The 27942-nt window shown below is 38.0% G+C and overlaps 2 protein-coding genes across 5 annotated transcripts in view; both read right to left on the bottom strand.

Annotated features, from left to right (window-relative positions):
- Window positions 1-17390, bottom strand: part of Hira (histone cell cycle regulator-like protein) — a 77396-nt gene extending 60006 nt beyond the window's left edge. Inside the window, exons 1-7 of one of the 4 annotated variants that reach the window (XM_067099916.1) lie at window positions 17224-17390; window positions 15541-15683; window positions 12923-13058; window positions 10652-10825; window positions 9883-10043; window positions 9024-9191; window positions 8209-8367 (exon numbers count right to left, since the gene is read on the bottom strand). In XM_067099916.1, the coding sequence (XP_066956017.1) occupies window positions 8209-8367; window positions 9024-9191; window positions 9883-10043; window positions 10652-10825; window positions 12923-13058; window positions 15541-15683; window positions 17224-17260 (978 nt within the window). In that variant the 5' untranslated portion in view covers window positions 17261-17390. Of the gene's footprint in view, window positions 1-8208; window positions 8368-9023; window positions 9192-9882; window positions 10044-10651; window positions 10826-12922; window positions 13059-15540; window positions 15684-16169; window positions 16336-17223 lie in introns of those variants that run through there. The other 3 variants (XM_067099915.1, XM_067099918.1, XM_067099917.1) reach the window with 3 other exon arrangements.
- An 880-nt stretch (window positions 17391-18270) lies between these two features.
- On the bottom strand, window positions 18271-24672 carry LOC136836460 (uncharacterized). The gene is made up of 7 exons (XM_067100728.1): window positions 24627-24672; window positions 23126-23224; window positions 22324-22761; window positions 21849-21966; window positions 21401-21606; window positions 20499-20879; window positions 18271-20001 (listed from the first exon to the last, which is right to left on the bottom strand). The coding sequence occupies exons 2-7, from the start codon at window positions 23217-23219 to the stop codon at window positions 19628-19630; spliced, it is 1611 nt and encodes a 536-aa protein (XP_066956829.1). The 5' UTR covers window positions 23220-23224; window positions 24627-24672; the 3' UTR covers window positions 18271-19627.
- Window positions 24673-27942: the final 3270 nt, after the last annotated feature.

The raw sequence follows: 27942 nt of genomic DNA, 5'->3' as shown, positions 1-27942 counted from the left end.
CTAAAAACTGCAGACAGAAAAGATGCCGATCGACTCAAGACATAATATCCCCTGCACAAACGAGAGGAGCTAATGCTCTGCAAAAATCGTATTGAATTTCTACATCGCAAATATAATTCATTGCAAAAACAGAATTCGCCACCACTGGGAGGCCTCAATAACTTTCTCTAAGGATAAGTTTTTCCAAAAATTCAAAGATGTAGCCCCTGCTTGAATGTCATGTGTCTTTACCTTCAAGGTAGATAATACACCAGGGTCCAATTTTGCATGAGAGTCCTTCACCAAGGATGTAATGAAAAAGGACATTGCATTCTTACTCACTGGAAGGTCCGGCTTCTGGATACTAAGAAAGAGATTTTTTACATTAGCTCTTATGTCCTTAGTGCGATTCAGATAAATTCTTAAAGCCCTCACAAGGGGATCTATCTTATTGGGTATTAAAGATTCCGAACTGGTTAGGGATACTGTTCTAGGCAAGGGCTTAGCCCTAAAATAATTTTTTGCCCTAAACAAAAGCAGAAAGGAAAGAACTGCCTTGTCCTTAGCAAAACCTACCTAAAAGACAATGCTTGTATTTCGCTCACCCTCTTAGCTGTAGCCACCAACTGTCAACTGAAAGAGAGACTCGGACTTTGTCCCCCCTTGGTGCTTCAGGTACACCAGTGATGTGGTGTTGTCCGTAAAGAACACCACCATTCAATTGCATACCAGGTCCTCCGGCTACTGCAGTCCTTTCCAGATTGCCAATAGTTCCAAAAGACTGATATGCAGCTGCTACTCCTCTTGAGTCCACAGACCTGACAGCTGCTTTTCGCCTGCAATCACTCCCCAGCCTTTGTCTGATGTCTGTATACAACAGGTCTGAGTTCTTGAGGTCCAGCGATACTTGTTGCCAAAGGCGAGGTTTGTCTTTCCACCACTGGAAAGTTTCTTACAGATCCCTGGAAACTACAACCATATGAGAATCAGGGAGCACCTTCCGATCACAGTGTTGCCTCTGAAAAAACTGCAGAGGCCTCATTCTTAGCCCTGCCCCCTGGTACAACTTTCTCTAATGATGACACGTGCCCTAACAGGGGCAGCCACTTCTTCACAGGAACAGGCCTGAAGCTTCGAAATTCTTTGAGAGTTCACAGCAAAAAAATTTACATGTTTCATTGTAAGGAAAACCTTGATTCACAGTGTTGATCTCCATCCTGAGATAAGTAATCTCTTGTGAAGGAAGCAGGGTTGACTTTGAGAAATTTATGACTACTGTACCCCCAACAACTGAGCTAGACTCAAAATCATTTCTCTTGCCCTCAGAATGCCCTCTGATGTGGGAGCCAGAATCAGCCAGTCATCCAGGTACACAATCATCTTTATGCCCAAAAAATGGGCCAACCTTCCCAAAGGAGCCAAAACCCTTGTGAAAACTTATGGAGCCGGGCTTAGGCCAAAACATATTGCCCTGAACTGTAAAATTTTGTTCCCAAAACCGATCCTCAGGTACTTCACCGCATCTTGATGGGAATGTGAAAATATGCATCCTGCATATCTATCGGTGCCATCCAGTTCATTCCCCTACTGGAGACTAGAACTGAGCTCACTGACCCCATGGAGAACTTCGTCAGCCTTACAAAGGCATTTACATTGGACCCCTGCTAGATCACGGTTCAACATTCGCAGTTTTTAATGTGAAATGTATCTCCACAATATCGCAGGAAAATTCACTAATTTGCCACTTTTTTCCTAGAGCAATATTCACTAATTACTATATTTTCATGGCTAAATACATTTTTATGATAAATTATTTACTAATTTTCAAATACTAAACACAGCAAAATATCAATCAGATGTTAAAGTAAAATCCCTCAATATTGGTCTATTATATTATAATCGTAATATGTGCTGAATAAAAAAAACCATGTTCACCCTCACTCTCACTCTCTCTATGATGACACACTATTGGCTGAAGAGGTTGGACGTAGCCAATCACCCAGCTTGTAGCTCGATGCTTTGTGTATGTACTGTCAATAGTGTATGAGTTGTATTTTTGTTCTCTGTTCTCTCTCTCTCTCTCAATGAGATAAGAGAGAGAATTTTTAAGCATATGTAACAAATATCTTTTTTTGTATAATAAATAATTGATTTACTAATTTTCAAATATTAACATTAATGTAAAAAAAAACCTCAATCAAATGTTAAAGGAAAATCCCTCAACATCAATCTATTATCATCATAATAAGTACTGTATAAAAAAAATTATATTCACCCCTCTCTCTCTCTCTCTCTCTGTGTCTCTCCATGACAACATGCTATTGGCTGAAGGGGTTGGAAGTAGCCAATGATACAGCTTGTAGCTCAATGCTTTGGTATGCACTGTCACTAGTGTGTGAGTTGTATTTTTGTCTTTATCTCTCTCTCACTGAGATAAGAGAGAGAATTTTTATGCATATATAACATGTATGTGTGTTTGTTTTTATGATAAATAAATGCTAATTTTCAAATAATAGTATTAATGTAAACACAGCAAAAAACCAATCATTAAGGAAGTTATAGTAAGTTGGGTAAGATTTGAGCTCAATAATTACTTCCACGGATCTTCTCCTCGGGAGGGATGAAGGCCTAACTGTCAATCATCTTGACATATTGACACACTTGACTGTGAAGGGGGTTAGTACCTAGGCAAAGAGATACTCGTAGAATGTGAGAGATAAATAGAATAGATAGATAGATAGGTGGGAGCTATTGGCTGGAAGGGTTAGAAGTAGCAAATCACACAGCAGGGTACGTTACCTCAATGTTGATTGTCTTGTAGCACGACACAATATTGGCTGGGAGGGTTAGAAGAGCCAATCACAAGCAGGATACCAGCTTTGCTAGTTGCTGATTGGCTTGTAGCTCCGATGCTTTGTGAATAGTTTCCCCACTCTTTTTTTATTATTGACTTTAGTTTAATGTTTACTGATACTGTATAACCTAGTTTTGTGAAGTAATCTTCATTTACCTTTGTGTATGTACACTCACTAGTATATTAAATATTTAATGTGCATAAGTATTCTCTCTCTCTCTCTCTCTCTCTCTCTCTCTCCATGACAACAGCTGTTGGTTGGAAGGGTTGGAAAGAGCCAATCACTTAGCAGAGTACCAGCTTTCCTCGATGCTGATTGGCTTGAAATAGGCAATTACATACAAGCATTTTTAGAGGAGGGTTCCAATACATTGTGGATTTTTGGTATTTGTGGGTGGTTGTGGTCCCTAAGCCCTGCAAATACGGGGGCCCGACTGTTATCTGGAAACGTCCAGAACAGGTCTCCATCCCTGTGGCTTTGGGGACTACAAATAAGCCATGGCCTAGCTCTACAATTTCTTCTATTGCCGCTTTCTCCAGGAGTTTCATGATCTTCAACTGAAGGATTTTGTGCTTCCCCTGATTGTGGAGATACGAAGAGAGTTACTGGAGAATCTGACAATGGAGGGCTTACAAATGGAATCGAGTAACCCTCCCTTAGCACCTGCACAACCAAGGGATCAGCGCTCAGATCCTTCCATACTTTCCAGTAATGGGAAAACCTTCCTCCTACTGGCAACTGAAGGCTGGAAACTTCATTTCGATGGCTCAACAGGTCACTTAACGCTTTAACGCACACTGGACGTATTTTACGTCGACAAAAGTTGTCTGTTGGGTCCCAAATGGACGTAAAACACATCGACTACAAAATTTTTTTTTAAATATTCGCGGAAAAATACTTATAGGCCTCGTTTGCGAAAAATTTTAAATCATGCGCCTTAAGGGATGCTGGGAGTTCACGGATCACGCTGTTGTTTTGTTTACAAGAGTGACCTAGCTGCGCATGCGCGAATTTCTTTCATATCCCAAAAGAAAGCATCAGCTAACTGCTGAAAATCTCAGAAATTCTTTACTCACTTTGTCGTAATTTCTGCACCGTTTTCTATTAGCTGTTACATAAAGTTTTATATATGAAAATGTGCGCAATTTCATGTAGAATACAACAAAAAATAACTCATGGTTGTAGATTTTATCAATTCTGACATTTTCATATAAATCAAGATAAGTGCCAAAATTTCAACCTTCGGTCAACTTTGACTCGACCGAAATGGTCGAAAAATGCAATTGTATGCTAAAACTCTTACATTCTGGTAATATTCAATCATCTACCTTCATTTTGCAACAAACAAGAAGTCTCTAGCACAATATTTCGATTTATGGTGAATTTTTGAAAAAACTTTTTCCTTACGTCCGCGCTAACTCTGCTGAAAATCTCAGAATTTCTTTAGTCACTTTGTCGTAATTTTTGCACTGTTTTATATTAGCCGTTACATAAAGTTTTATATATGAAAATGTGCGCAATTTCATGTAGAATACAACAAAAAATAACTCATAGTTCTAGGTTTTATCAATTTTGACATTTTCATATAAATCACGATAAGTGCCACAATTTCAACCTTCAGTCAAATTTGACTCGACCGAAATGGTAAAAAAATACAATTGTAAGCTAAAACTCTTACATTCTAGTAATATTCAATCATTTACCTTCATTTTGCAACAAACGAGAAGTCTCTAGCACAATATTTCGATTTATGGTGAATTTTTGAAAAAAACTTTTTCCTTACGTCCGCACTAACTCTGCTGAAAATCTTGTAAGAGCCTGACGCCGTCTCTTCCAAACACGTGTGTGTTTGTGTGTTCGTCGTCCATCGGAGTGGACAAGACAACAAGAGCATCTCGTTTTCTTTCTCTAAAAGAATGCGATTTCGACCATACAATATTTCCGTCTGTTTCTCCCTAACCATTGTTGCCTTGATGTATGAACAATCACCACTACTTGCATTGCCATGCAAGCATTCTAATCATGTACTCATAATGTTCCACCGAATCTTCTGTATCAAACTGTGCATGTTTCCGTTTGTGAAGACGCCAAACGTCTTGCTACTCCGATGGACAACGAACACACACGTGTTTGGAAGAGACGGCGTCAGGCTCTTAGAATCTCAGAAATTCTTTAGTCACTGTTGTAATTTTTGCACAGTTTTCTATTAGCTGTTACATAAAGTTTTATACAATATATGAAAATGTGCGCAATTTCATGTAAAATACAACAAAAAAGAACTCATGGTTGTAGCTTTTATCAATTTTGACATATTTTCATATAAATCACGATGAGCCAAAATTTCAACCTTCGGTCAAACTTTGACTCGACTAAATGGTTTAAAATGCAATTGTAAGCTAAAACTCTTATATTTTAGTAATATTCAATCATTTACCTTCATTTTGCAACAAATGAGAAGTCTCTAGCACAATATTTCAATTTATGGTGAATTTTTTAAAAACTTTTTCCTTACGTCCGCGCACTCTAACTCTGCTGAAAATCTCAGAAATTCTTTAGCCACTTTGTTGTAATTTTTGCACCATTCTATATTAGCCGTTACATAAAGTTTTATATATGAAAATGTGTGCAATTTTATGTAGAATACAACAAAAAAATAATTCATGGTTGTAGCTTTTATCAGTTTTGAAATATTTTCATATAAATCACGGTAAGTGCCAAAATTTCAACCTTCGGTCAACTTTGACTGAACCGAAATGGTAAAAAAATGCAATTGTAAGCTAAAACTCTTATATTATAGTAATATTCAATCACTTACCTTCATTTTGCAACAAACGGGAAGTCTCTAGCACAATATTTTGATTTATGGTGAATTTTTGAAAAAAACTTTTTCCTTACCTCCGCGCGCGCTAACTCTGCTGAAAATCTCAGAATTTCTTTAGTCACTTTGTTGTAATTTTTGCACCGTTTTATATTAGCTGTTACATAAAGTTTTATATATGAAAATGTGTGCAATTTCATGTAGAATACAACAAAAAATTACTCATGGTTGTAGCTTTTATCAGTTTTGAAATATTTTCATATAAATCGCGATGAGCCGAAATTTCAACCTTTGGTCAACTTTGACTCGACCGAAATGGTAAAAAAATGCAATTGTAAGCTAAAACTCTTATATTATAGTAATATTCAATCACTTACCTTCATTTTGCAACAAACGGGAAGTCTCTAGCACAATATTTCGATTTATGGTGAAATTTTGAAATAATTTTTTTTTACGTCCGCGCGTTACGAATTCGTGCATCATTTTGTGATAATATTTTCTCTGTGTTGCTTTGATTGTTTTACAATTTGTTATATACCAAAACCATCGCAATTTAGTGTACAATACAACAAAAAAAATTGCTCATTAGCTTTAACCGTTTTGCTTACAGCACGATTTGAATACAATTATATATGAAATATTTTTTTGCACTGTCATACATTCCAATATTTATATATGATAATGATATTTTTTTCCATTTCTGATGGTTGCATACTAAACTTCAGGCAATGAGAAGAAAAGGAGCCAAAAATGAACTCTTAATCTTAAAAACTAAGCTTGCTGTGATTTTTTAAAAACTTTCTTTCCGCTTCGGCGCTAACTCCCGAACCCCGCCGGCATACAGCAGACACTTTTGTAAATAGAGGCTCGGCGTTAAAGGGTTAAATGACTTACCAGATCCTCTGGAGGAGCATCAAAATGTCTCCTTAGATCTAAAAGGTCTAACTGGATTCCGTCCGAAATGAGAAACTCCTGCTGAAGTAAAGGGCCTAGGGCAAGGAGGAGGAGGAAACTCGGGCACCTGAGCCTTAACTATCAAAGATAGCGTTTCTGTCACCTGTCGTTACCATCCATATCCAAGAGAAAATGCAAGTAGATCTACAAACCAAGTCATCAACAGAAAACCGAGCCCAGATAACTCTCTAACAATCTTCTACCGAAACCGGCAACAGAAACAGACTGACCAGCTAGGGGTGTTTGTACCTATCATTCCCTTGGTAGGGGGTGGGGGAAGTATATAGATAGAAAATGACATTCATAAAAAACCAAGTATTCTCATTTTTTGTTTCAATTTGTCAAAGTACTGCTGGCATGGAAGTAAAAGCTACTTAATGGGAGAGGTATGGTTCATTTAAAAAAAAAAAGGTTTTAAAGGGGTAACCGGAGGAAAACCTCACAGTTGCACTATGAAACAACTGTTATGAAAGGGTAGATAGTAAGATGGAAGAAAGAGAATACAGATTGTACATAGGTGTAGTAAAAGGAATGAAAGGGATTGCAGCTAGGGGATGAAGGGATGCTGCAAACACCCTAAATAATGGCTACAGTGCACCGTGTTAGGTGCACTGACTGTACTACCCCCATATGGGGAAGGAACAAGGGAGAGAAAAAGAATACCAGAAGATATATAAACAGCATAAAAAGAGGTATTATGAATAAGACAATAAATATCAATTTCATAATAAAATACTGCACTGGAATATAGAAATTCTGATATACTGAGTTTGCATGTGCTTGTAAGAGCTTAGATAAAAATGGGAAACATTTACAAAAAGGATGCATCTAAGCATAATTTAACACTCTCTTTTATATAATCATCTCCACTTTTGGTAGTTATGGAGACAGGACAGTATAAAAAGAATCCTTTGCAAGATTGGTATCCTAGTAGTATACAATGGGTAAACATTACTGGTACAATTCTGGATAACAATAAATGCTAGCAACTGTTCAACAAGTCGCCTGGAGATTGGGCATCAATCAACAATCTCTAAGTACCTGATGCTTGACCAAAGCCTTCATTTCTGGCTGGGCAAATGAAACTACTCAAATCACTAATGAAATGAGCCCTGTGATAGAGAGTGAACATTCCCCCTGTGGGAAAGTCCTCTCTTGTCAACAATACCTCTTGTGACTAGTTGGTAAAACAGATATACATTGACTAGTCAAATTTAACTAGCCTTTTAGACCAAAGGATTGGGAAAGTTTCTATTATATAATACCTACTTTTGTTTTACATAGGATTCATTAATATCTTTTCTTTTTTGCTGCATACTTTAAAGCATAGCACTTGTCAATGGCCTTAACCCACCAAACTTCTTGATACCTTTGGTTTTAATTTCTGATGTATTATGAATGGGTGTACAATTTTTACCTTGCATACTTTTTTTTTTTAACTTCAAGCACTCTCCAAAAGCAATCAATAATAACCTTAAGACGGAAACTATACTGGTGTGAATACATGCCAACATTACCACTTTGCCTTGGTAAAAAAAAAACATTACAGAACATGAGTTGCTCTTTTAAAGTTTCTCCTTTAAAAATCAATGAACAACTTACTGAGTCTTCAAATATGTCATGGATGACTACAAGAGGCCTCTTCAGTGAAGTAAACCAGATTGAGATGGACCTGTCACGAGATCCAATTGCCACGCAACAATACTGTACAGATTTCCCAGTCTTCGAGTCAGTTTTTTTAAGAATGTTTGGATTAAACCTCTGCAAACAAAACGAAAGATGGAAATCAGTTTTTCTTAAACACATATTTTAGCTTCATTAGGTCTACAACACAGACTTACATTTTAAGCTTAATGATAGAATTAATTGTTCTCTGTTCACTATAGCTTCCATCAGTGTAAGCAGTATTCAGTAAACTGACTTCATGGTAAAATGATGATGAAAATCGATCAAAAATTATGCGGGAGAAAAAGTTCCTACAGAAGCAATGTATTGAAGATGTACAATACCAGTAAAATCATACGTATTATCAAAAAGGAACATAAATAGCTGAAAAACTTTGGAGTTCTACCATTATGGTCATTTTATCCTGAACACTTCTGCATTCTTATAAGGGCTCGAGCAGAAAAACATAATCATTGAAAAGTTCTACAATGATCGTAAAATTTAAATTAGCACTATTATTGGAGGCCAATGGCAAGAAGCCCATCATACCAATTTGTAACCAACATTTAAGTGTTGAGAAATGTAGTTATGGCTGGCTGAAGCAAAATGGCACCAATAATAAAAATTCATGCAGATGTGAATGGAGGGAACTTGTTCCACTTTTGAACCCTTTACAATTCAAAATCTATTATGTATATATAAGTAGTCAAGTCATCTCTAATTAGAAATTCTAATGGGCTTAAAAAACTTACCACACAAGTAATAGGTTTCCTGTGCCCAACAAAGTCCTTGTCAGTGTTCCAACCGTCCCGTTCAACAATCTGTGCCGTGGGTCCACCATTGTTCATGGCATGTGCAGAGACCAAATACTGACCATCTGGCGACCAACTTGGTCGCAATACTGTAGTTGTGCCACCACACTGCAGATTCAAATAATGACAGTAAGCCTTCCATATACATAAACCTAAGAATAAAATCTATAGGTCACACTATGAGCAAGTTCAGGCAGAAAGAACACAACAGAAAGGAGTGATGAGAACTCATTCTATTTCTAGCACAGGGAAAAGCTAACATAAAAATATTTGCGATGATGATGAAGATGACAGTTTAAACTGTATTCGTTGCAATGTAGAAGCATGATGCCCATACAAGAAACCTTTTCACGAAAATCATTACAGCAGTAATGAGTTTGGCAAATGATAGTAAATCATGGGAAAAATTTCAGATTACGTAAGCAACCTCATGTATTTCAACTTATTGTATGGTGATGGCTATCTCTGTACGTCTAACTTTTTAAAAGTTTGTTTAAATGGGCAAAGATCTGGTTCAAATTTTCAGTGCAACCCTCAGAAATGACTGTGGTTTAGATCATTATTATATTTGATCATAGCTCTTTCTGATATAACTGAATAACTTTTCTTACCTTGATCAGCTTGCGGCCGGTCCCTGCTCATTGTCTGAATCACATAACCACTTTACCCTTTGTTTTGAATATGTTTAATTCTTCCCTTTACATTTCCCATTGTCCTCTCTTCTATAATTAGTGTGTCATATACATACAAACAAAAAAGTGACTATTTGTGTAAATACATGTAGAAAAACATGAAATACCTCTGTGAAAGGTTCAACAATCTTCTCCTCAGTACCCCAATCTGCAGTGCGCCAGATACGTAGGCTTTTGTCATCAGCCTGAGAGGCTAAATAACGACCAACAGGATCCCACGTTACTCCTTTCACAAGACCTGTGTGTCCTCGTAAAACTCTGACCTGTTCTGAAAGTAAGAAATAATAACACTAATGAGTCACAATATAGTTATCATGGATGAAAAAATTTACAAATTTAAATTATTTTAATAGCTTTAACTGGCATAATGCTGGAATTGTTACTAGTACAACACAAAACAGACTTTACACAATGTGAATACAATGGTGTTCTCAATGCTAAAATTAAAATGATCAAGATTACTCTCTAGCTGATATTTTTGTTCTTTAACAATTCAGAGAACTTCCATACAGCTTCCACAGACCTTTCACATACATATTAGGTGATACCATATGCATCCAATTCTTCAACAGAATCATAACAGCATGAGCAAATAAAAAAATGGTTCAATGTTAAGAATTTAAGCAAAAACCAATCAAGTCAACTCTTGCTGATTATAACCATTCAGAAGGGAGTTAATTTGCTGTTTCTCATTACAAGGAACTTGTGAAACCCTGTTCAAATGCAAGATTCATTAAGGCACTATACAAAAGCCATCCTTTGGAAAAAGTTAATAAATTTAGTTCACAGATGAGGAATGAAGACGCAAAATGAATTTTTCACAAAAAAATACATAATGAAGACTATATAACAGGTACCAAATCAAATGACACTTACCTGGCCACTTTGCAGTGTTCCATATAATAACATTATTGTCAACCGAAGCTGATGCGAGCCAAACATCTCCCGGAGACCAGGCAACATCTAAGATATCTCCATTATGACCCCTAAGAGTAGTTACACTACGCCACGACTCGACATTCACAACATTTGAACCAAACACTGCACCTCCTGAAAAGGCAATGCATAAAATCTCTGTCAAACTCTAATTGGAAGACTCATTGCATATACTCTGCTACAATAAGAAAGTTTTGATTTAAACACTGTCTCTCCACATTTGATGAGACAATTATTTTTCATAATTTAAATTTTACATAATCTTTTACCTGTCGCCATTATACCAAACAAACTGGCAAAGTTCACCAACGTCATTAAAGTTTTTAAAACAGAATTTTCTTCTATGGGGTTAGATGTCAAATGAGTTCTTTCTCTCCACTCTCCTCTGCCTTTTACAATGCTGGTCTGACAAATTGTTCATCATTCCTTTTAATCACCAGTCAAAAGCATCTCAATTGTCAAGATCTTATTCTACTTTACAGCAGCTGTGCACAGCGTTCTGCAACTTCTTCATCTGTAATGACCTTCTTTTGCCCACTTTCTTTTTAGTGGTTCTGTTTACTGTACTGCTTCTAGACCTTGTCCTTTTTGGCGTTTCCTCCCACGATGCCAAATGTACTTGGTTGGAAGTGACTGCGTTTATTCCTTGTTAACCCCTACCCTCAGGAGCAATAATAATCCTTGCTTCTGCCTACTCTCCACTACATCCATGGTAAATCTCTTAAGGTAATTTGACTATAAGATTACCTATAAGACAAGATCAATATAGAGTGCAAAATATCATCATAACTTGTAATAAAATTTTTCTATAATTCCATTTGCAATTATTGAGGGAAATAGAAAGAAAAGGAGTATAATATACGACTGTGAATCAAACACATTTTTTTCCCTCTCACGTTGTCCAGACGTTTATTTCCAAGGATACTTAAATCCTCTTTTTGGTCTTTCAGAAGTTAATCGTAGCGCTACCTCCTTCTATACTGACCTCTAGAACATTTTCATGTTTTCCATTCTCCCTCTCTCTTCCCAACATAAATGAAGATCTCACACACACACACACACACACATATATAAATATATATATATATATATATATATATATATATATATATATATATATATATATTATATATATAAAATTTTAGAAAAATTCTGTTCTTTTGGTATATGGAGATTCATTCTCTCCCTAACCTTACGAAATATAAAATTTCTATAAATTTTTTCCTTTTATGCATATGAAAGTATTCAGTTTTTGTAGTTTATAATACTCTACACAACCCTGTGATATTTTCATTTAGAGATTCTTCTTATTCTCCTACTCATCATTTCCTTATATTTGAATTTGACCTCTAATCTCCATCACATTTCCTAGTGTCAATAATTTCTGTTCCACGATACCAATACCAGAGTCTCTCTCATAACAATACTTTGGTTGTCAGACTGCATCAACTCAGTCTATAATGAAGTCTGAGTTCTGTCCTACTTCAACATTTCGGATGGTGAAACTAATTCAAACTGCCTTTACAGTATATTCAAATTTCATAAAATACTACACCTGGTTTATCTCACATCAACCTCAATTCATTCTCTTCATCAGTTCAGCTGTTAAGAGTTATGCTGGCATCGTTTGATCCTGTTAAGAATATTGCTCTCAGTTCTTGAAATGCCTTTTTTTTTTTTTTTTTTTTCTTCATCAACAACACTTCTATAAACACACTGATGTTCTCATTTCAAAGGTGGTGCACTACATACTTGTTACTGAGACCATCCTGACTGTTTTTAGACTACTGTCAATCTTCAAAATTTGCTTCTACTTTCCCTTTTTCATAATTCATCCATCCTCTCCTTCATGATGTTGGTGTACAGTTTTTTGGCATTAAAGAGGGCATGGTACAGCATTTTGGACAAACCTTTGAACGAGCACCTATTAGTTATTCCATTTCTAAATTTTTTTATGATAAAGGTATTGAATGGCTGGACTACAAGCTTAAAAAAAATAAATAAATAATAAAAGTATATTCACCATAGCACATACAGCTCAAGGGCTATGTAAAATAACATGGTTTGTACTTCTGAAGAAACAACAAACATATAGCACAAAACTGATGTATGAACACCTGCCCATGCCAAACTTTCCAGTTCAGCTGTACTATTTCATTTATTCTGGAATAAAGCATCTTCTCAATCAAATGATAAAAAAGAAGGAATTACCTCCAAGTCTACTTTGTTGCCATATAATTATAACTTTGTCATCACCAGCTGATGCCAAGTAACGACCTGCATGAGACCATCGTACGCAATTCACACATCCAAGATGCTGATCTAGTTGACACAACAAACGAGGCACCTAACACAGAGATAAAATCAAATATTCAGAAAATATACAGCATCATAACAGAAAAAAAATCAAGGCAGTCACTATTTACTGAACTTATTACAACAGCAATAATGTTATTTTACAGGGATGAATTTCAACAAAAATAAAAATATCAAATACACAAAAAACTTATGTTAAACAAGATAAATTAAAATAATCATGAACAAGATCAAAAACAAAAACATCTAAAGAAAAAACTACCTGAGAAACTCATTCACAGTAATTTTAATGTATATTGTGAAATCCCATTTCTCAAGAAAAGCAGTATCAGCAAATCTTATTATGATTCAAAATCGTTTGTTAATAAAAGATCATACATCTTAGAACACAAAAGCTATACTTAGGTAGTGAGATACTGGATCTGGTGGTAGGCAGTTCAAGTACAAGGAAGGTTTATATGCTAAAAGACATTACATACACTTTACTTAAAGTTTGCAAAAATGTTACAACCGAAATGTATAATCACCTATTGTATGGTACCTGGAACTGCCCACTCAGCAAATCATCATATCTACCCACTGCTCCAATCTAAAGGACATAATTCTCCTTTGTGATACCAATGGTATCTTAAACCAGTGGCGGTATGTTTTTGAAGAACAAACACTGCTCCATCACCAGTGGCGGATGATGCCTCACGACCAATGACAGTTCAGAGAATATGGAACAGCCTCAGTCAAACCTGTTGGACGACTGGTATGAACACAACTGAGCTTGAAAGCTGACCTTCACAATGAATATTGTCTTTATGGCAAGGTGAAACATTTCAAAGGCAGTCATCAGATATAGTGACTGGACAGTGGTGCCAGAGGTCAAGATGGTGATTGAAAATATAAACAAACCAGCAAGAATAACATCTAAATAACACTTCATGAAACCAAAGCTATAAGGACTGATGCCGAGATATGAGCGAGAGCCTCAGGTAATGTCTTGGCCACAGTTCTGACATCTAGCAGGAAGGCCTCAACTCCAGCATACACAGTACATTTCCCTTGCCAATCCCTTCTTCCTCCTCAGGAACTCCAGAGTTTACAAAATGGACTGATCCTCTGGTTCCTCACCTAGAATAGGAGGACACCAACAAAATGCCCCTGACTAAGAATGAGTTCTCACCCTATTCTAGATTCAAAATTTGATTACGCTTCTCCTCCAACAAAGACCAATTTTGAGGGCAAATTGGGGGTTATCCAGTCTATCCTAAAGCCTTTGATTTCCAAAACCCAAAACATCCAGTCATTACTTTGAATTTGCCAGAAAACATAAAAGGCACCATTCGAAATGACAATTCCTTTTCTCTCCTACACTACTCTACAGGACAAATAAGGATTGCCATGACCAATCAGAAGGGAATAAGGAAGGGAGGGGGGAATCTTTGTGAAAAAGATGTAGTACATTAGTTGTGTGGCATGATGACACTGTAACAATGGTTACATTGAACACCATCAAAGGACTGGCCCACTGATACCACAATCTGTCTTGACTGAGTCATATTACAGACTGTGCTACCTGGCTCCAATGGAAAATAAAGAGCACCACAGACAAGAACCTAGTGGTTTCTGAGCTGAAGAATTCCATTATCTCAATTCCCTCTGAGTCCCTTGCTGATCAAAGTGTAGACAGTGAATAGTCAGGGTCTATCCAACCATTCTACAATGGAATCTAGATTTGGAGCTTCAGGAGTTTCCTTTGAAAGCAATAGCTACTTGTACCACTTCTCCCAAGCACAACAATGCACTTGGATTTCACTGGACAATAGTTTACTGTAGGCATGAGGACCCTGCCTTAACTTCAGAGTACCCATTAACACCATACAGCATGGAAGATAGAGGATAATGGGGAGCCAGATAAAGATTGATGACAATTCATGGAGATGGTAATGACACTGGCATTCATTTGCCCAATCCACTGTCATCCATACACAGGAAAAACCAGACGACCTTTCAATCTACAGTGTTCATGAACCACAGAATCCTTTGGGAAGAACAATTAACAAGATAGGAAGGTCTCCAACATAGTCATATAGGGGTTTTCATGGAGACTTCACATAGATCTGTCAACCTTGCACAGCTACCTGGACCTAACTCCATTCAAGATGGAAACACCCTAACCAGTCTTGGCAGCAATCAGGGAAGGAGACATCATGGTCTCCTTAGATCTTCAAGACACTTACCTCCACATCCCGATACATCCTTCCTCCAGGAAATTCTTATGACATGTGTCAGGAAAGATCACCTACCAGTTCAGGGAATCACACTCAATTAAGAAAATTGAGAAAATCTGAAATAGCCTAAGAGAGTAATGTCACTGGAATTCCCTTCTTAGGTGATGACAAGTTATTGGAATTAGAATTACTGCACCTTCCAAACAGGTATCTGATTCAACTTTCATCAATGTCCCAATGATTCCCTCTAACTCTTTTCCTATGAGCAACAGTTCATTTTCAGTGACATCATACCTTTTCATCTTCCTCAAACTTTTCGTACACAACGGGCTTAAGGTTCCAAATCACAACTCGACCTGATGAGTCCTGACCTTGTCCTCCTGTCGCAAATCTTGAGCCATCTGGATGCAAATCTACACTAAAGATGGCCTTATCACCTGAAAGGAAATAATTCATTTCAAAAACAAAAACATTCAAGAGTACATACTTTGTGCTATACTATGCCACTGATAGCACATTGGCCAAAATATTTTATGATAAACAATTTACTGTTTTATACCACAGTTTTATCATAGAGATATTATGAAAAATATTAAGATAAAACTACTTTAAAAGAAAAACAAGTTAATAGTAATTCAAACTCAAAACTACTTTAAAAGAAAAACAATTTAATAGTAATGCAAACTCCAGAACTAAAGACACTTTACATACAACTGCTTTGGTTTGCCATAGTGATTTATATCTCTGAAAGAAACTCTTGATTCAATAATTCTGAAATTCTTAATTTAACAATTCTCATAGAATCTATGCATTTAATTGGTACTAGCCTACACTTGAAGGAGTGGCCTGCCAGCCAGCACCAAAAGCCTGTGTCAGTTAATACAGCTATTCAAATACAGGTCAGAATATGTATTTATGCCTACCAGCATGGTCAACTGCCAGCCTGCAACTTGACTCACAGTCAATGCACATAACTATATTTTCAGCCATTTCAGGAACAGTTTATAAGCCACAGTCTGCAGTCAACCCTGATCTACCAGCCAGCATTGGTACTGTAAAATTTCAGACTACTAGCCTACGGTGGCCCTTTAGCTTAACAATGAACAGTTTACATGCAAAACGGGCAGGAAGAAAGTAAAAATATAAAAAGGCAGGGTAAATCTAAGCCGGCATTCCGCAGCGAGCTAGACTATGGCAGTTGGCGTTTTTCTATTGAATTTTACTTGGTGAACAAGAATTTAAAGTAATATTTTTTCTCCCGGCTGTAATTACTTTAAATTTTTGTTCACCAGGTAAAATTCTATAGAAAAACGTCAACTGCCATAGTCTAGCTCGCCACGGAATGCCGGCTTAAATTTAGCAAAGACAGTAAACAGGCTATCATAGGCTAAACAAAAGATGGTCAATATCTCCGCTGACCACTGGCGAATCAGGCTGCAGCAGCAGCAGTCTGCAGTTTTACCCTGGCATCAACTATGGAATGTGTAGGCTTTATGTGCCTCAGGGTCGATTCATAAATGAGGTCTGCCTTTGTATTTCTCTTGTCCTAGGATCAATTTCACACACTAGGCCAATGCTCATTATGAGGCAGACACACAAGCCTATGCGTTCCCTTACGACTCCAGTCGAATGGACGTGCGATTCTACAATAACGTAATGTAAATACTGACGTTTATACTTTACTGTCGGCATAGGTATCATAGGCATAGGCCTAGGGAATGCTCGGACATATTTAGGGTGGCTTGTGTGGGAAATGGCCAAAACCACAGGTCTATACGCCTCACAACCATTCATAACGTCTTAAATTTTAGGTGGGTCATTATCCAAATTTAAAATGGCGCAACATTACCAATTAGCCGTAAGTGTCGGCAAATAGGCCTCGGCTCCGTCCATAATGCCGACAACCTTTTGGGGCTGCGGTAGGCCGACGAGGCCTCCGTTAGGCTAATTGGTTAATATAGTACGTAACAATCTTACCATCGTGATTAACCCATTCTGGCTTCAATAGCTGCATGATATCAAGAATCTGACAACCAACGGGAATGGCCAATCTCGTGGGCTAACTACACAATCTACGGTCATTCAAAATCCGCCAAACACACGAACGCCATTTTTGTTTACAAATAGGCAATGTTGCCAACCTCAGCATTCGAAAAGGCATTGAAGGAGCGATCATGATTTTATTTTTTTTCCTCTCAAAACCTTTTCTTACAATCTTTTTTTGAAAATTATTCTTATAAGATTAAACTTACGGTATATTGTTTGTCCAAAGTGAAAAAAGAATAATAGTTTATCTTCCTTAGAATAATTTATTTTGTAAATAATTCCGGTGGTATTGGCAGGCATGAGAGCGTGAACTTCATTTCCAGGCAATGGAACTTAATTGTAATTCTCTCGAACATTTTAATAAATCGCAACTTTTATGACATATCCAAAGGAAAGTCTTAACTTTTCAGAGAGAGAGAGAGAAAAAAAGAACGCTACAAGTTATCGAACGTTGCTACGTTGTAGCAGTTTCCATAATTGTTTTTGTGATGTAGGCCTACTCCTATCACGACTCTTTATCAGTTTTCATGATTGTTTTTGTGATGTACCCCTGAGAAATTTTGAATCCGTCCAAGGTCCTGCTTCAGTCTCGAACCGTTCCGTAAATAATTCTCCATTAAAGGAATCCATAACGGTGGAGAAAATAAGGTAATGTCACACATTTACGAGTTTCTTTTGCTCCTGTTGAGAAGTTTGAACAATGCAACTAAACGGTTTGTTGTTTGCTGATTGAGTAAATGACAGTTAAGCACAGTTGTAAGTATTGCGTTGTTTCGTAAGATAATTTTGTTATAAATGTTGCAAGTGTGTGTGAGTGTGTACGCGTGTGTAGAGATACTTAACGTGCTGACCTAAGGTCAGTATAATTTAAACAATGTGAACTAGGCAGTGTGAATATTACCAATGTATCCCTGTCTGTTCCTTTGTCCGTCTCGTTGCAAAGCACAACTAGAAAATAAAGATAAGAATAGAGTCATATAATAATGAGATTTATTTTTACAATTTGCAAATTGTGCATTAGAGCATTACAAAGACATCTCAAAGCGGGCAAAGCCAACATAAATATTATGATGTTATGAGGTCCAGGCAATTGCATGACGAGAGAAGACCATATCAGGAATACAGGCGGATGGACAGGGTAGACAAAGCTAAAAGAAAAAATAAGAATAAGAGATGGCACGTAATAAAAATTAAGAGAAAAAGTTGAGTAAGAACTTTGCTGAGAGCAAGAAGTTGTTCTCTTTGGTAAGTCAGTGTGCAAAGAGAAAGGTTAACGAATAAATGTATCAGAATAAAATATGTAAACGAGGTCAGTGGAGCGAGTATTTTGAAGAGCTGTTGAGTGGAGAAGATAAAAGAGTGGAAGAAGCCAGAGTACGTCTGAGATTGCTTGAGGGAGTGACTGTTGATTGATGCAAGAATGGCAATTATGATGCTGAAGAATGGAAGTTGATTGGATTACAAATGAGATGCTGCGATGCTATGGAGATGAGGTGATTGAGTATCTGGTCAAGATTTGTAAGTTATCTCTAGATTAGGGAAATGTTCCGTTGGAATGGGTTAGAGGAATTATAAAGGTAAAAGTGATAGAAACAACTGCAGGAATCATAGGGGCACAATATTACACAGTATGATAGGGAAGAAGGCAGAGAAATGACAGCAGATGTAAATGCAGTAATGAGCCAAGGATGGAGTGTAGAGGGGTTCGATGTTTAGCGAAGAGAAACTGCAGAAACTAGAGAAAGAGCATGAAAAGGCTAGGGAGTGTAAAAATTTAGAGAAAAAGTGAGTATGTGTAAAGTTATAAAGGTAAATGGAAACCAGGAAGATGGATAATGAATGTTAATATGAAGTGTGGAGAAATGGAAACAGTTTGATTCATGCAAGACGAATGTCAATGAGCCAATGTTGAGCTAATTCTCCTGTATAGAATTGAAGTATAGATGTTGAATGCATATGAAATGAAAATAAAAAAAATGGAAATGTTTGCATAACGTGTCTGATAGAAAAATTGAAAGATGAGAAATGTAGAGTTCAGAAGTGGTAAGAAAAAGTTAGCAAAGGTGAAAGGATGGATTTACAGGTGTTGGGAAGGATGAAAAGAGGAAGATTAGAAATCCCTGGGTAGATTGAGTGGAAAAGATGTTGGAAGGGGAAGGAATGCTTTATTGTCCTGGGGAGTATTTTGGGATGAGGTAGCAAGCTCCTAAGTGTCAGTGTGTACTAACAGCGGAAATCCAGCTCCCCACCACAAACAGAAATCACTATTAATTTTCTTTTTTAATCTTCATAGATTCTGAAGGGTGAGGTCCTCTGTCATCACCAAAGCTGACCATCAATTTTTCCCACTCTTTTTTGCTCTCAAATGCCCAAGTTTCGCGTAGGTAATCACAGGGGGGCTGTTCACTTGGCCGAAGTCGTCTTGGGTCGGGTTCTCCCTCTTCTTGCATTCACACCTGCTCGCCTCGACGATCTTGAGGTTGATTTTTAAATTGACGTTCTTCAGTTTGATTCGCTTACGTGTTTTCGTCTCCTCTGCCAGTTCGCAGAAGACGTTGGGGTCAGAGCAGGGTGTTAGGCTTTCGTGGCACCTTTTGACCTTGAGAGCCTGACCCTCTATGGAGGCGTTCAAGCTGAGGGTTGTCCATTTGTTCAAGTACTCCTTCAGATCACGCCACTGGACCACGACGTATTCTGGTTGGCATCCTCCTGCGGACGAGAAAAGCAGTCTTGGAGTGAATGAAAACCCATATGCAAGGATCATTAAAGGATTAAGGGACTTTAAAAGCACACTTGGAGCCAAATTCAAGGATTGGAAAGCAGAATTAGAATGTATTTTCTTTTCTAGGGGAAAAGAAGACAGCTTGGTTTAAACACACTAATATGCTCTTAAAATTTAAGCTGTTGAAATATGGTGCAATTGATGCTGTAAACTGTTGTAGGGGATAAAGCACTCTTGAACAGAAAATGACTAATTGTCTCTAATATCTGTCTCAGAAAGGATACTGAATTACAAATGAAGCTGTGATTTGATAGAGTTTAGTATTGTTGAAAAAAACAGTAACAAATTATACAATCACTTTAACCTGGATACATGTTTTACGCTCCTCTTATTTACATGTTCTGTGTTCCTCTGCCTTCTTTCCATCAGTCATGAGCGAGATCATGAACCAGAAAAAGGTGAGGAAAATAATCTCCATACTTACTGGGACAAGTCCCAACTTTCTTCATGTTCGTGATGTGAACAGTTTCTCCTGAACTGGAACCCATCTGAAACACCTCCCTCGGGCCACATGCGCACGTTTCGTCCTCAACGTAACGAACTGCCATTTTGGACAGGTGGTCACCTTCAGCATCGTCTGGGACACAGACCGTCGTTTCTTTTTCTCTAGTCGTGGAAGAGACGCACTGGCGATTGGCAGCTTGGCACTGGTTTCCTCCTAAAGCCCCACATTTCTGGACCAGGAGGTTTTGGTTGAAGTTACTGTTGAAAACCACCGGCATTGGAGCACCATCTTGGAAAGTTGCCCAAGTTGGTTTTGTCATCTGAGGCCGACATACTGTTTGCTCTATGTCTTGTGCAATGCCTGGGGGAAAGAAAAAATTAACTAAAAGCCTTAAAATGGACTTTAATAGTCTTCGAACTGCAGAGGAATCAAAGCAAGGCGGTGTACTTATCTGGCATAATGATGCAATTCATAAAAAATAAATACCACAGCAGCCTTCCCCTTCTTAGCGCATTGAAAAAAATTTAGTTCAGTGACAGTTCTGCTCTTCATGGCTTGTATACCGTTTTATATGTGAATGACCCCCCCAGTTAATTAATATACTCCTAGAACATACTAAATCTTACAGATTTTAGAAATGTATTTTCTCTCAAATTGGGTCGCGAACACAAGCTTACTGTCTATATTTGAAATACTGCTTTCACTATGAAAAATTACGTTTTCTTCTCAAATTCCAATAAAGGTAAAACCAGGGGAAGAGGTGATTTGTAAATTATGAATGCAGCTATACTAAGAAACGTAAGCCAGCCAACAAACATACCTATACACAAATAAAAAAGATTGCAGTTTCTCTGGTACTGGGCTAACTTAGAATTCCTTACCAGATACAGACAGTTCCGCCATCGAGAAACAGGAAGAAGAACTGAGAAACTCCACCATGCACATGTAGGGACCCTCGTCCCCCTGGCTGACATTCCGAAGGAGGAGTTCGACGATACCCATACTGAAAGACACGGAGGCCCTCACTCTCCAGTCTTCGGGCCCATCATAGATTTGAGTGTTCTTTATCCTTATCATGAAGTCGATTCTGGGGATGAATATGAAGTTCTGCAGTGACAATGGTAAGTTGTGGTGATTTCAAGAAGCTGGAAGGTTATTGATAGAATCCGTATTGTTGCTTATATTACAGTATTGCAATGAAAGAAGCCTTAAAAACATTACTGTTTTTGCTGAGCACAGTAGAAAAAACTGATAAATCAATAAACAAAAGAATAACAATTGTGAAATACGTGATCAAACTACACATCACCAGAAGAATGAACCACTGACATCAGAGGTCGAGTTTGTTCAAAGGCCTTCAAAATCATAACGCTGGAGGGAGCGTCATCTTCCACGGGCGTTGCGTAAGGGAAGGACACTGTAGCGTCTCTTCCTGTGCCGACGACTACTGCAGGAGAAAAAGATGAATAAAACGAAAGAACTTTACCTGTAAAGAATTCATGTATGGCTAATATTTAAAGCTAAAGACACATCTGCTGCCTGGTCACAGGCTAGTGTTTCTGGTACGTGACATAATTTACTTTCAGTAGACCTATCCTCATTTGTTATGGCTACATTTTGCATTGCAAGTCCTGAGTCCAAATGCATTTGATGTTCAACAAGGGGAAGTAGAGTGTCCGTATTTATCTCCCATTTGGATTACAGGCTTGCAGCTACATGCATGTCTGCATATCCAAAAAAAGAAAGTGTGAGGAAATCGAGAAGTTAAACCAGACAATCTGTTTAACATGCTGAAATGACTCACCAGCACTGTTACTCAATCCTCCTCCCACGTTACTGCACTGTTTAGCAATGTTGACCTTCGTTATGATGGGAAACAGATCCACAACAGACGTATTGGTCCTGCAGAGGCAGCGTGTTGCCTCCAAGTAATCCAGAGAGACGAGCAAGCGTTCTTCTTTCGCAGTCGAGACGGCAAACGCTGTACTTTTTCTCCCCATTGGCCCAGGCGAGCACTGTCTTCCAGGCATTCCGCAGGGAGTCATTTCGGAGCGACACCATTCGACGGGAAGCACTCTGCCGGGAGATCGTGAATGAAGTAAATCTTCTTTGTAGACGTCGTCGTTGCCGACCATCGAAATGACTCGATGTTTGACCATGTCCCAGTCCACGGCAATAGGTTTTGGAGAACATGACGGATTCTCGTCTGGGTCTTTGTTGAAGGCTTTCCTGATGATCCCACCTGATGAATCATGAGGTTCATGTAACACAATAAATAATATCCTTCCAACCTTCCCATTAACTATGAAAATGATAGCAATATTCAGCACTGACGATGAAAAAAAATCTTAAAGGCATCGCATGAGTAGAGAGTGGGTCATGATGAGGCATGGAAGCTACCTTAAGTGTAGAATGAGTCATGACAAATGTCCTCTCATGCAAAGCCACATTTAGAACGAACTTGTTGGCCACAAAGGTCAATGTCGTGCATAACTTGACCTTTGTTTGAGGAATGAAAAGGTTGAAGATACTTCCTGCTACTACTACAAGGTTGAAGGTACTACTACTACTACTACTACTACTACTGCAAGATTGAAGGTACTTACGCCGAGGACCTTGCACCCGTTCGTGTTGGCAGATTCCCATCTGTATCACCACTGCCAGAATCAACGCGAATTTCCAGTCACAAGCCCAGGTCATCGTATCTGCAAGGGCACCGGTTGAATTTATGTTGAAATTAAGCTTAAATATCCAGAATACATTTGGAGTTATTACATGGGAAATGACTGGTGTCAAATTGGACTGTTAGGACTGTTGTATGAATTCTTTCATAATTTGATAGTAGAGGAAGGAAGCAGAAAAGTAATGGCTGTTTAGTGACAGATAATCCATAATTCAATACAAAAATGCCGAGCTTCTTCGGCCAAAACATGCTTCCCACATTTACCCACTTTCCATGCTGCTCTCTCTCTCTCTCTCTCTCTCTCTCTCTCTCTCTCTCTCTCTGTCATACATTTTTTCACTCTTCATCCTTTATTACAAACCTTTCCTTTCTCATTTTTGTTCCTCTCTCTCTCTCTCTCTCTCTCTCTCTCTCTCTCTCTCTCTCTCTCTGTCATACATTTTTCATTCATCCTCATTACAAAGCTTTCCTTCTCATTTTGTTCCCCCCTCTCTCTCTCTCTCTCTCTCTCTCTTAAATACTTGCGTTCAACAATTGCCATCACAAAATCACCTCATCTAAGGTTACTCAGTGACATCCACACTCGAGGAAGGATTCTTAAGAGAACCAGATAGTGTCTAGACCTTCTCAGAGATGTATTTATTCATTTACTGCTTGAATGAACGTCCACAATCTCATTACGAGATGGGTAATATAGTAATTAGCCCATTTGCTGGAAAAATGGGGTTGTTGATGAAAATCTGTGCACTCGTAGTTTTAGTAATTCCTGAATCAAATATGTTTTAAAGCTAACGCATTTCTATATTCGGTAAAATTTTAAACATCAACAGTTTCAATATCTCAGACATTTCACAGGTCCAAATTGGCATAGGTTTTAGACATCTCACAGGTCAAAACTGTCATAGGTTTTAGACATTTCACAGGTCAAAACTGGTATAGGTTTAAGACATTTCACAGGTCCAAACTGGCATAGATTTTAATCACTCCACAGGTCCAAATTGGCATAGGTTTAAGACATTTCACAGGTCAAAACTGGCATGGATTTCAGGCAATTCACTGGTCCAAATTGGCACAGGTTTTAAACATTTCTCAGGTCCAAACAGACATAGGTTTTAGACATTTCACAGGACCAAACTGGCATTGGTTTGAGAAATTTCACAGGTACAAACTGACATAGATTTTAGACATTTCACAGGTTCGAGCTGGCATAGGTTTTAAACATTTCACAGGTCCAGATTTGCATAGATTTTAGACATTTCTCAGGTCCAAACTGGCATAGGTTTTCGACATTTCACAGGTCCAAACTGACATAGGTTTCAGGTATTTCAGAGGTCCAGACTGCTACAGATTTTAGACATTTCACAGGCCCAGACAGTTCCATAACTAACGCACGTTTTAGACATTCCACAATCCCAAACTCTCACAGGTTTCAGAGGGAATTCGCCCAGACGGGGTCAATGAAACGTACTGACGGATATCCTCCGGTGGCGTCAAAGATAAGACAAGTACATCTGTGTCATGTGGTATGTGGCTGAATATATAAGTGTAGAGAGAGAGAGATAGGTACTGTGTGTGTGTGTGTGTGTGTGCTTATTAGAGTGAGAAAGAGAGAGAGAGTTTATGTAAGGGTTCTATGCATATGCAAATATCAGTAAGTCAAGTTTTTTTTATTTACAAGTTTCATAGTGGTTGGTTTTTTTAGATAAAAATAAGCTAAAAATACAACGTAAAAAGGTACCTTACACACGCACATATATATACACATATATATGTATGTATGTATTTGAGTTTAAATGACAGAGAATGATAGAGACTACTGAGTACAGGAATCAACCTTCTTCGAACGACTTGTTTAAAACTGAGTCGTTTCACATTTCAGCGTGAAGACCTTCCTCCCACAACAATTCTCTCCCCAGAACACTTGGAGTGTCTCTGCGCCGTTTCCAAGTGCACAAGTGTAGTATTCATTCATGGATGCATCTTAAAACTTGCGTTATACTGAAGCTTCTTGAGGTAATGTCCTGTCTTTTTCAGTTTCTTGAGGTCATTGTCCTTTCTTTATTACTTTCTTGTGGTCATTGTCCTTTCTTGATCAATTTCTTGGGGTTACTGGCCTTACTTTTTCAGTTTCTTGAGGCCATTGTCCCTTCTTTGCCAGTTTCTTGAGGTCTTTGTCCTTTCTTTATCAGTTTCTTGAGGACATAGTCCTTTCTTTGTCAGTTTTTTGAGGTCATTGGCCTTTCTTCATCAGTGCCTTGAGGCTATTGTCCTTTCTTTGTCAGTTTCTTGAGGTCATTGGCCTTTCTTTGTCAGTGTCTTGAGGCTATTGTACTCTCTTTGTCATTTTCTCAAGGTCATTGTCCTTTTTTGTCAGTTTCTTGAGGTCATTGTCCTTTCTTTGTTAGTTTCTTGAGGCCATTGTACTTTCTCTGTCAGTTTCTTAAGGCCATTGTCTTTTTTGTCAGTTTCTTGAGGTTTTGTCCTTTCTTTGTCAGTTTCTTGAGGCCACTGTACTTTCTTTGTCAGTTTCTTGAGGCCATTGTACTTTCTTTTCCAGTTTCTTAAGACCATTTTCCTTTGTTGTCAGTTTCTTGAGGTCTTTGTCCTTTCTTTGTCAGTTTTTTTGGGTCATTGTCCTTTCTTTGTCATTTTCTTGCAGCCATTGTTCTTTCTTTGTCAGTTTCTTGCGGCCATTGTACTTTCTTTGTCAGTTTCTTGAAGTCTTGGTCCTTTCTTTATCAGTTTCTTGAGGTCATGGTCGTTCATAACACGGACCAAAGTAATTGGATCCATAAGTCCTCCCAATTTTTTAAATTACCTTAACGACAGTTTTATTAAGACTCTGATCTCTTTATCCTCATCAGTTCTAGTTTTAGGCTCCAGAATATCTTCTTCAGGTTCCTACTTCATCAGAAAGATCAGTTTGCTACTTTGCAAAATGCTGCTTTGCAGAAGGTGTCTCTAGTTAATCAGTGATTTCACTATGACTTTTGAATATTTTCTATTTCCCGAGGCAGCCTGCTGAATCGTCTGGGCAGTTTATTAATATTTCAGTATTTTTACCGCATATTTTTTTTGAGAAAATGATTATTGTTGTTTAAACATTCCTTAGGGGGAAAGAAAGTGGGCTTTTTTTAACTTGTCTTTTTGTTTTTTCTTTTGGCTTTATTACTTTACTGGTTTAGCCTTGTCACAGTCTGCACTTCCTTATCCAAAATTAGACCTACTCTCTCTTTCTCTCTCTCTCTCTCTCTTTATCAAAATTGTCGCGAGTTTTCCTGGTGCCTCCTGCATCTGCTTTCTTATTATATGTTTTGGCTCATAAACGCACACCACAACAGATGCTCTTATTCAAACAAAGTTCGCATGCAAATGCGCTCATACGGAGGCAGTTGTTTTGCTTGCATCTTCTTTTGTTATATTATCTCAGTACACGAGTAATGGGTATTCATGTTATGTGTGTGTGTGTGTGTGTGTCCATATCTTGTTCCTTTATTTTCTGTTATATTACCTGTTTGCATATGTGTGTGTGTGCGAGTGCGTGTGTGTAGGCCTATCTAGTGTTGAGTTAAATGGCTGGAGTTGGAGTGAAATTGAAGTTTGTGCAATGCGTATAGGCCGAGGTGTCTTACCTGCTAATGCAAGGTAATTTACCTGGTCCTGGTGTCAACAGGTATTGCAAAGGCAAGGAGGGAAGGGGGTGTCCGTCCCGCTGTTGCACAACAGTTATACTGCTTGTCCACGAGCTTCATTATTTTGACCAATGACCAGAGAGCGTTGTTAAAGACAAAATTAAAATGCCGGGGACCATTTTAAACGAAAATAATTCATTAGACCCACCCCTCTCTCTCTCATTCTTCCTCACCCTCTCCCGTTACCCAAAGTTCAGCTTCCACATTTTTACCTATTACTATTTCTCTTGCTATATTTATTCTACTTATTAAGATTTTAAGTATCTCTCTCTGTACCTATTTATTTATAGACTAACTATTTATATATGCCAATGGTCCGTTGGAAAAAAAAAACTTTTGAACGTCGGCTTCAGTCTCACCAGCTAATGATGAAATAATTTTCAAAGTCCTCTTTCCATTGGCCAAAGGTCAAGGGCTCAGCCAGTGAGATAGAAACGATATTTTGAAGCTATATTTTTTAAGTACCCCCTTTTAAGTCAGCGGTTTTAACACCTTTCAATGTTCCTCATTCGCTTTCAGCCTAAGGAACACAATCGAATGAGAGCGCAGGTTAACCGTCTGTTTGGAAATGTTGCATAGGCCTATGGCTCTCCTTGATTCCAGAGGAAGCGAGGACAAAGTATTAGTTGGTGTTCCCTTCCTATTTTGGGGGGTTAGGGTGGGTTTCGACCTTTTTTGGGTAGTTCTCCCGTGATTAAAGAAAGACTCCTCAGGTGTTTCACCCGGCAGTGTTTTGTCATGTAGGATATTCCCTGTTATCTTCTCTCCCTCTTGTTTTTCGAGGAGCTAGGCCTACATAATCGGAGTCTTAGATAAAAGTGATCTTTGTGAGTCTTCCAGTGCTGGATTTTGGCGGAAATTCGTCCGAGAAACGGATGATGACGTCACACTTCTAAGATGACGGAAATGGCGGAAAATTTTTCCCGCCATGTACGAGCATATTATATTCACATTGCAAGAAAAGAAAATAGCACTTGTGGAATGAAATTTTTCCATCAGAAATTTTTGTATTTGAGTTTTTTAACCGTTTTCTACACATTTATGAATG

This window comes from Macrobrachium rosenbergii, chromosome 56 (genome assembly GCF_040412425.1).
Source record: "Macrobrachium rosenbergii isolate ZJJX-2024 chromosome 56, ASM4041242v1, whole genome shotgun sequence".
In the NCBI taxonomy this organism is placed as follows: Eukaryota; Metazoa; Arthropoda; class Malacostraca; order Decapoda; family Palaemonidae; genus Macrobrachium; species Macrobrachium rosenbergii.
Note: the sequence above shows the minus strand (reverse complement) of the source record. Positions and strands in the feature narration are given on the sequence as shown.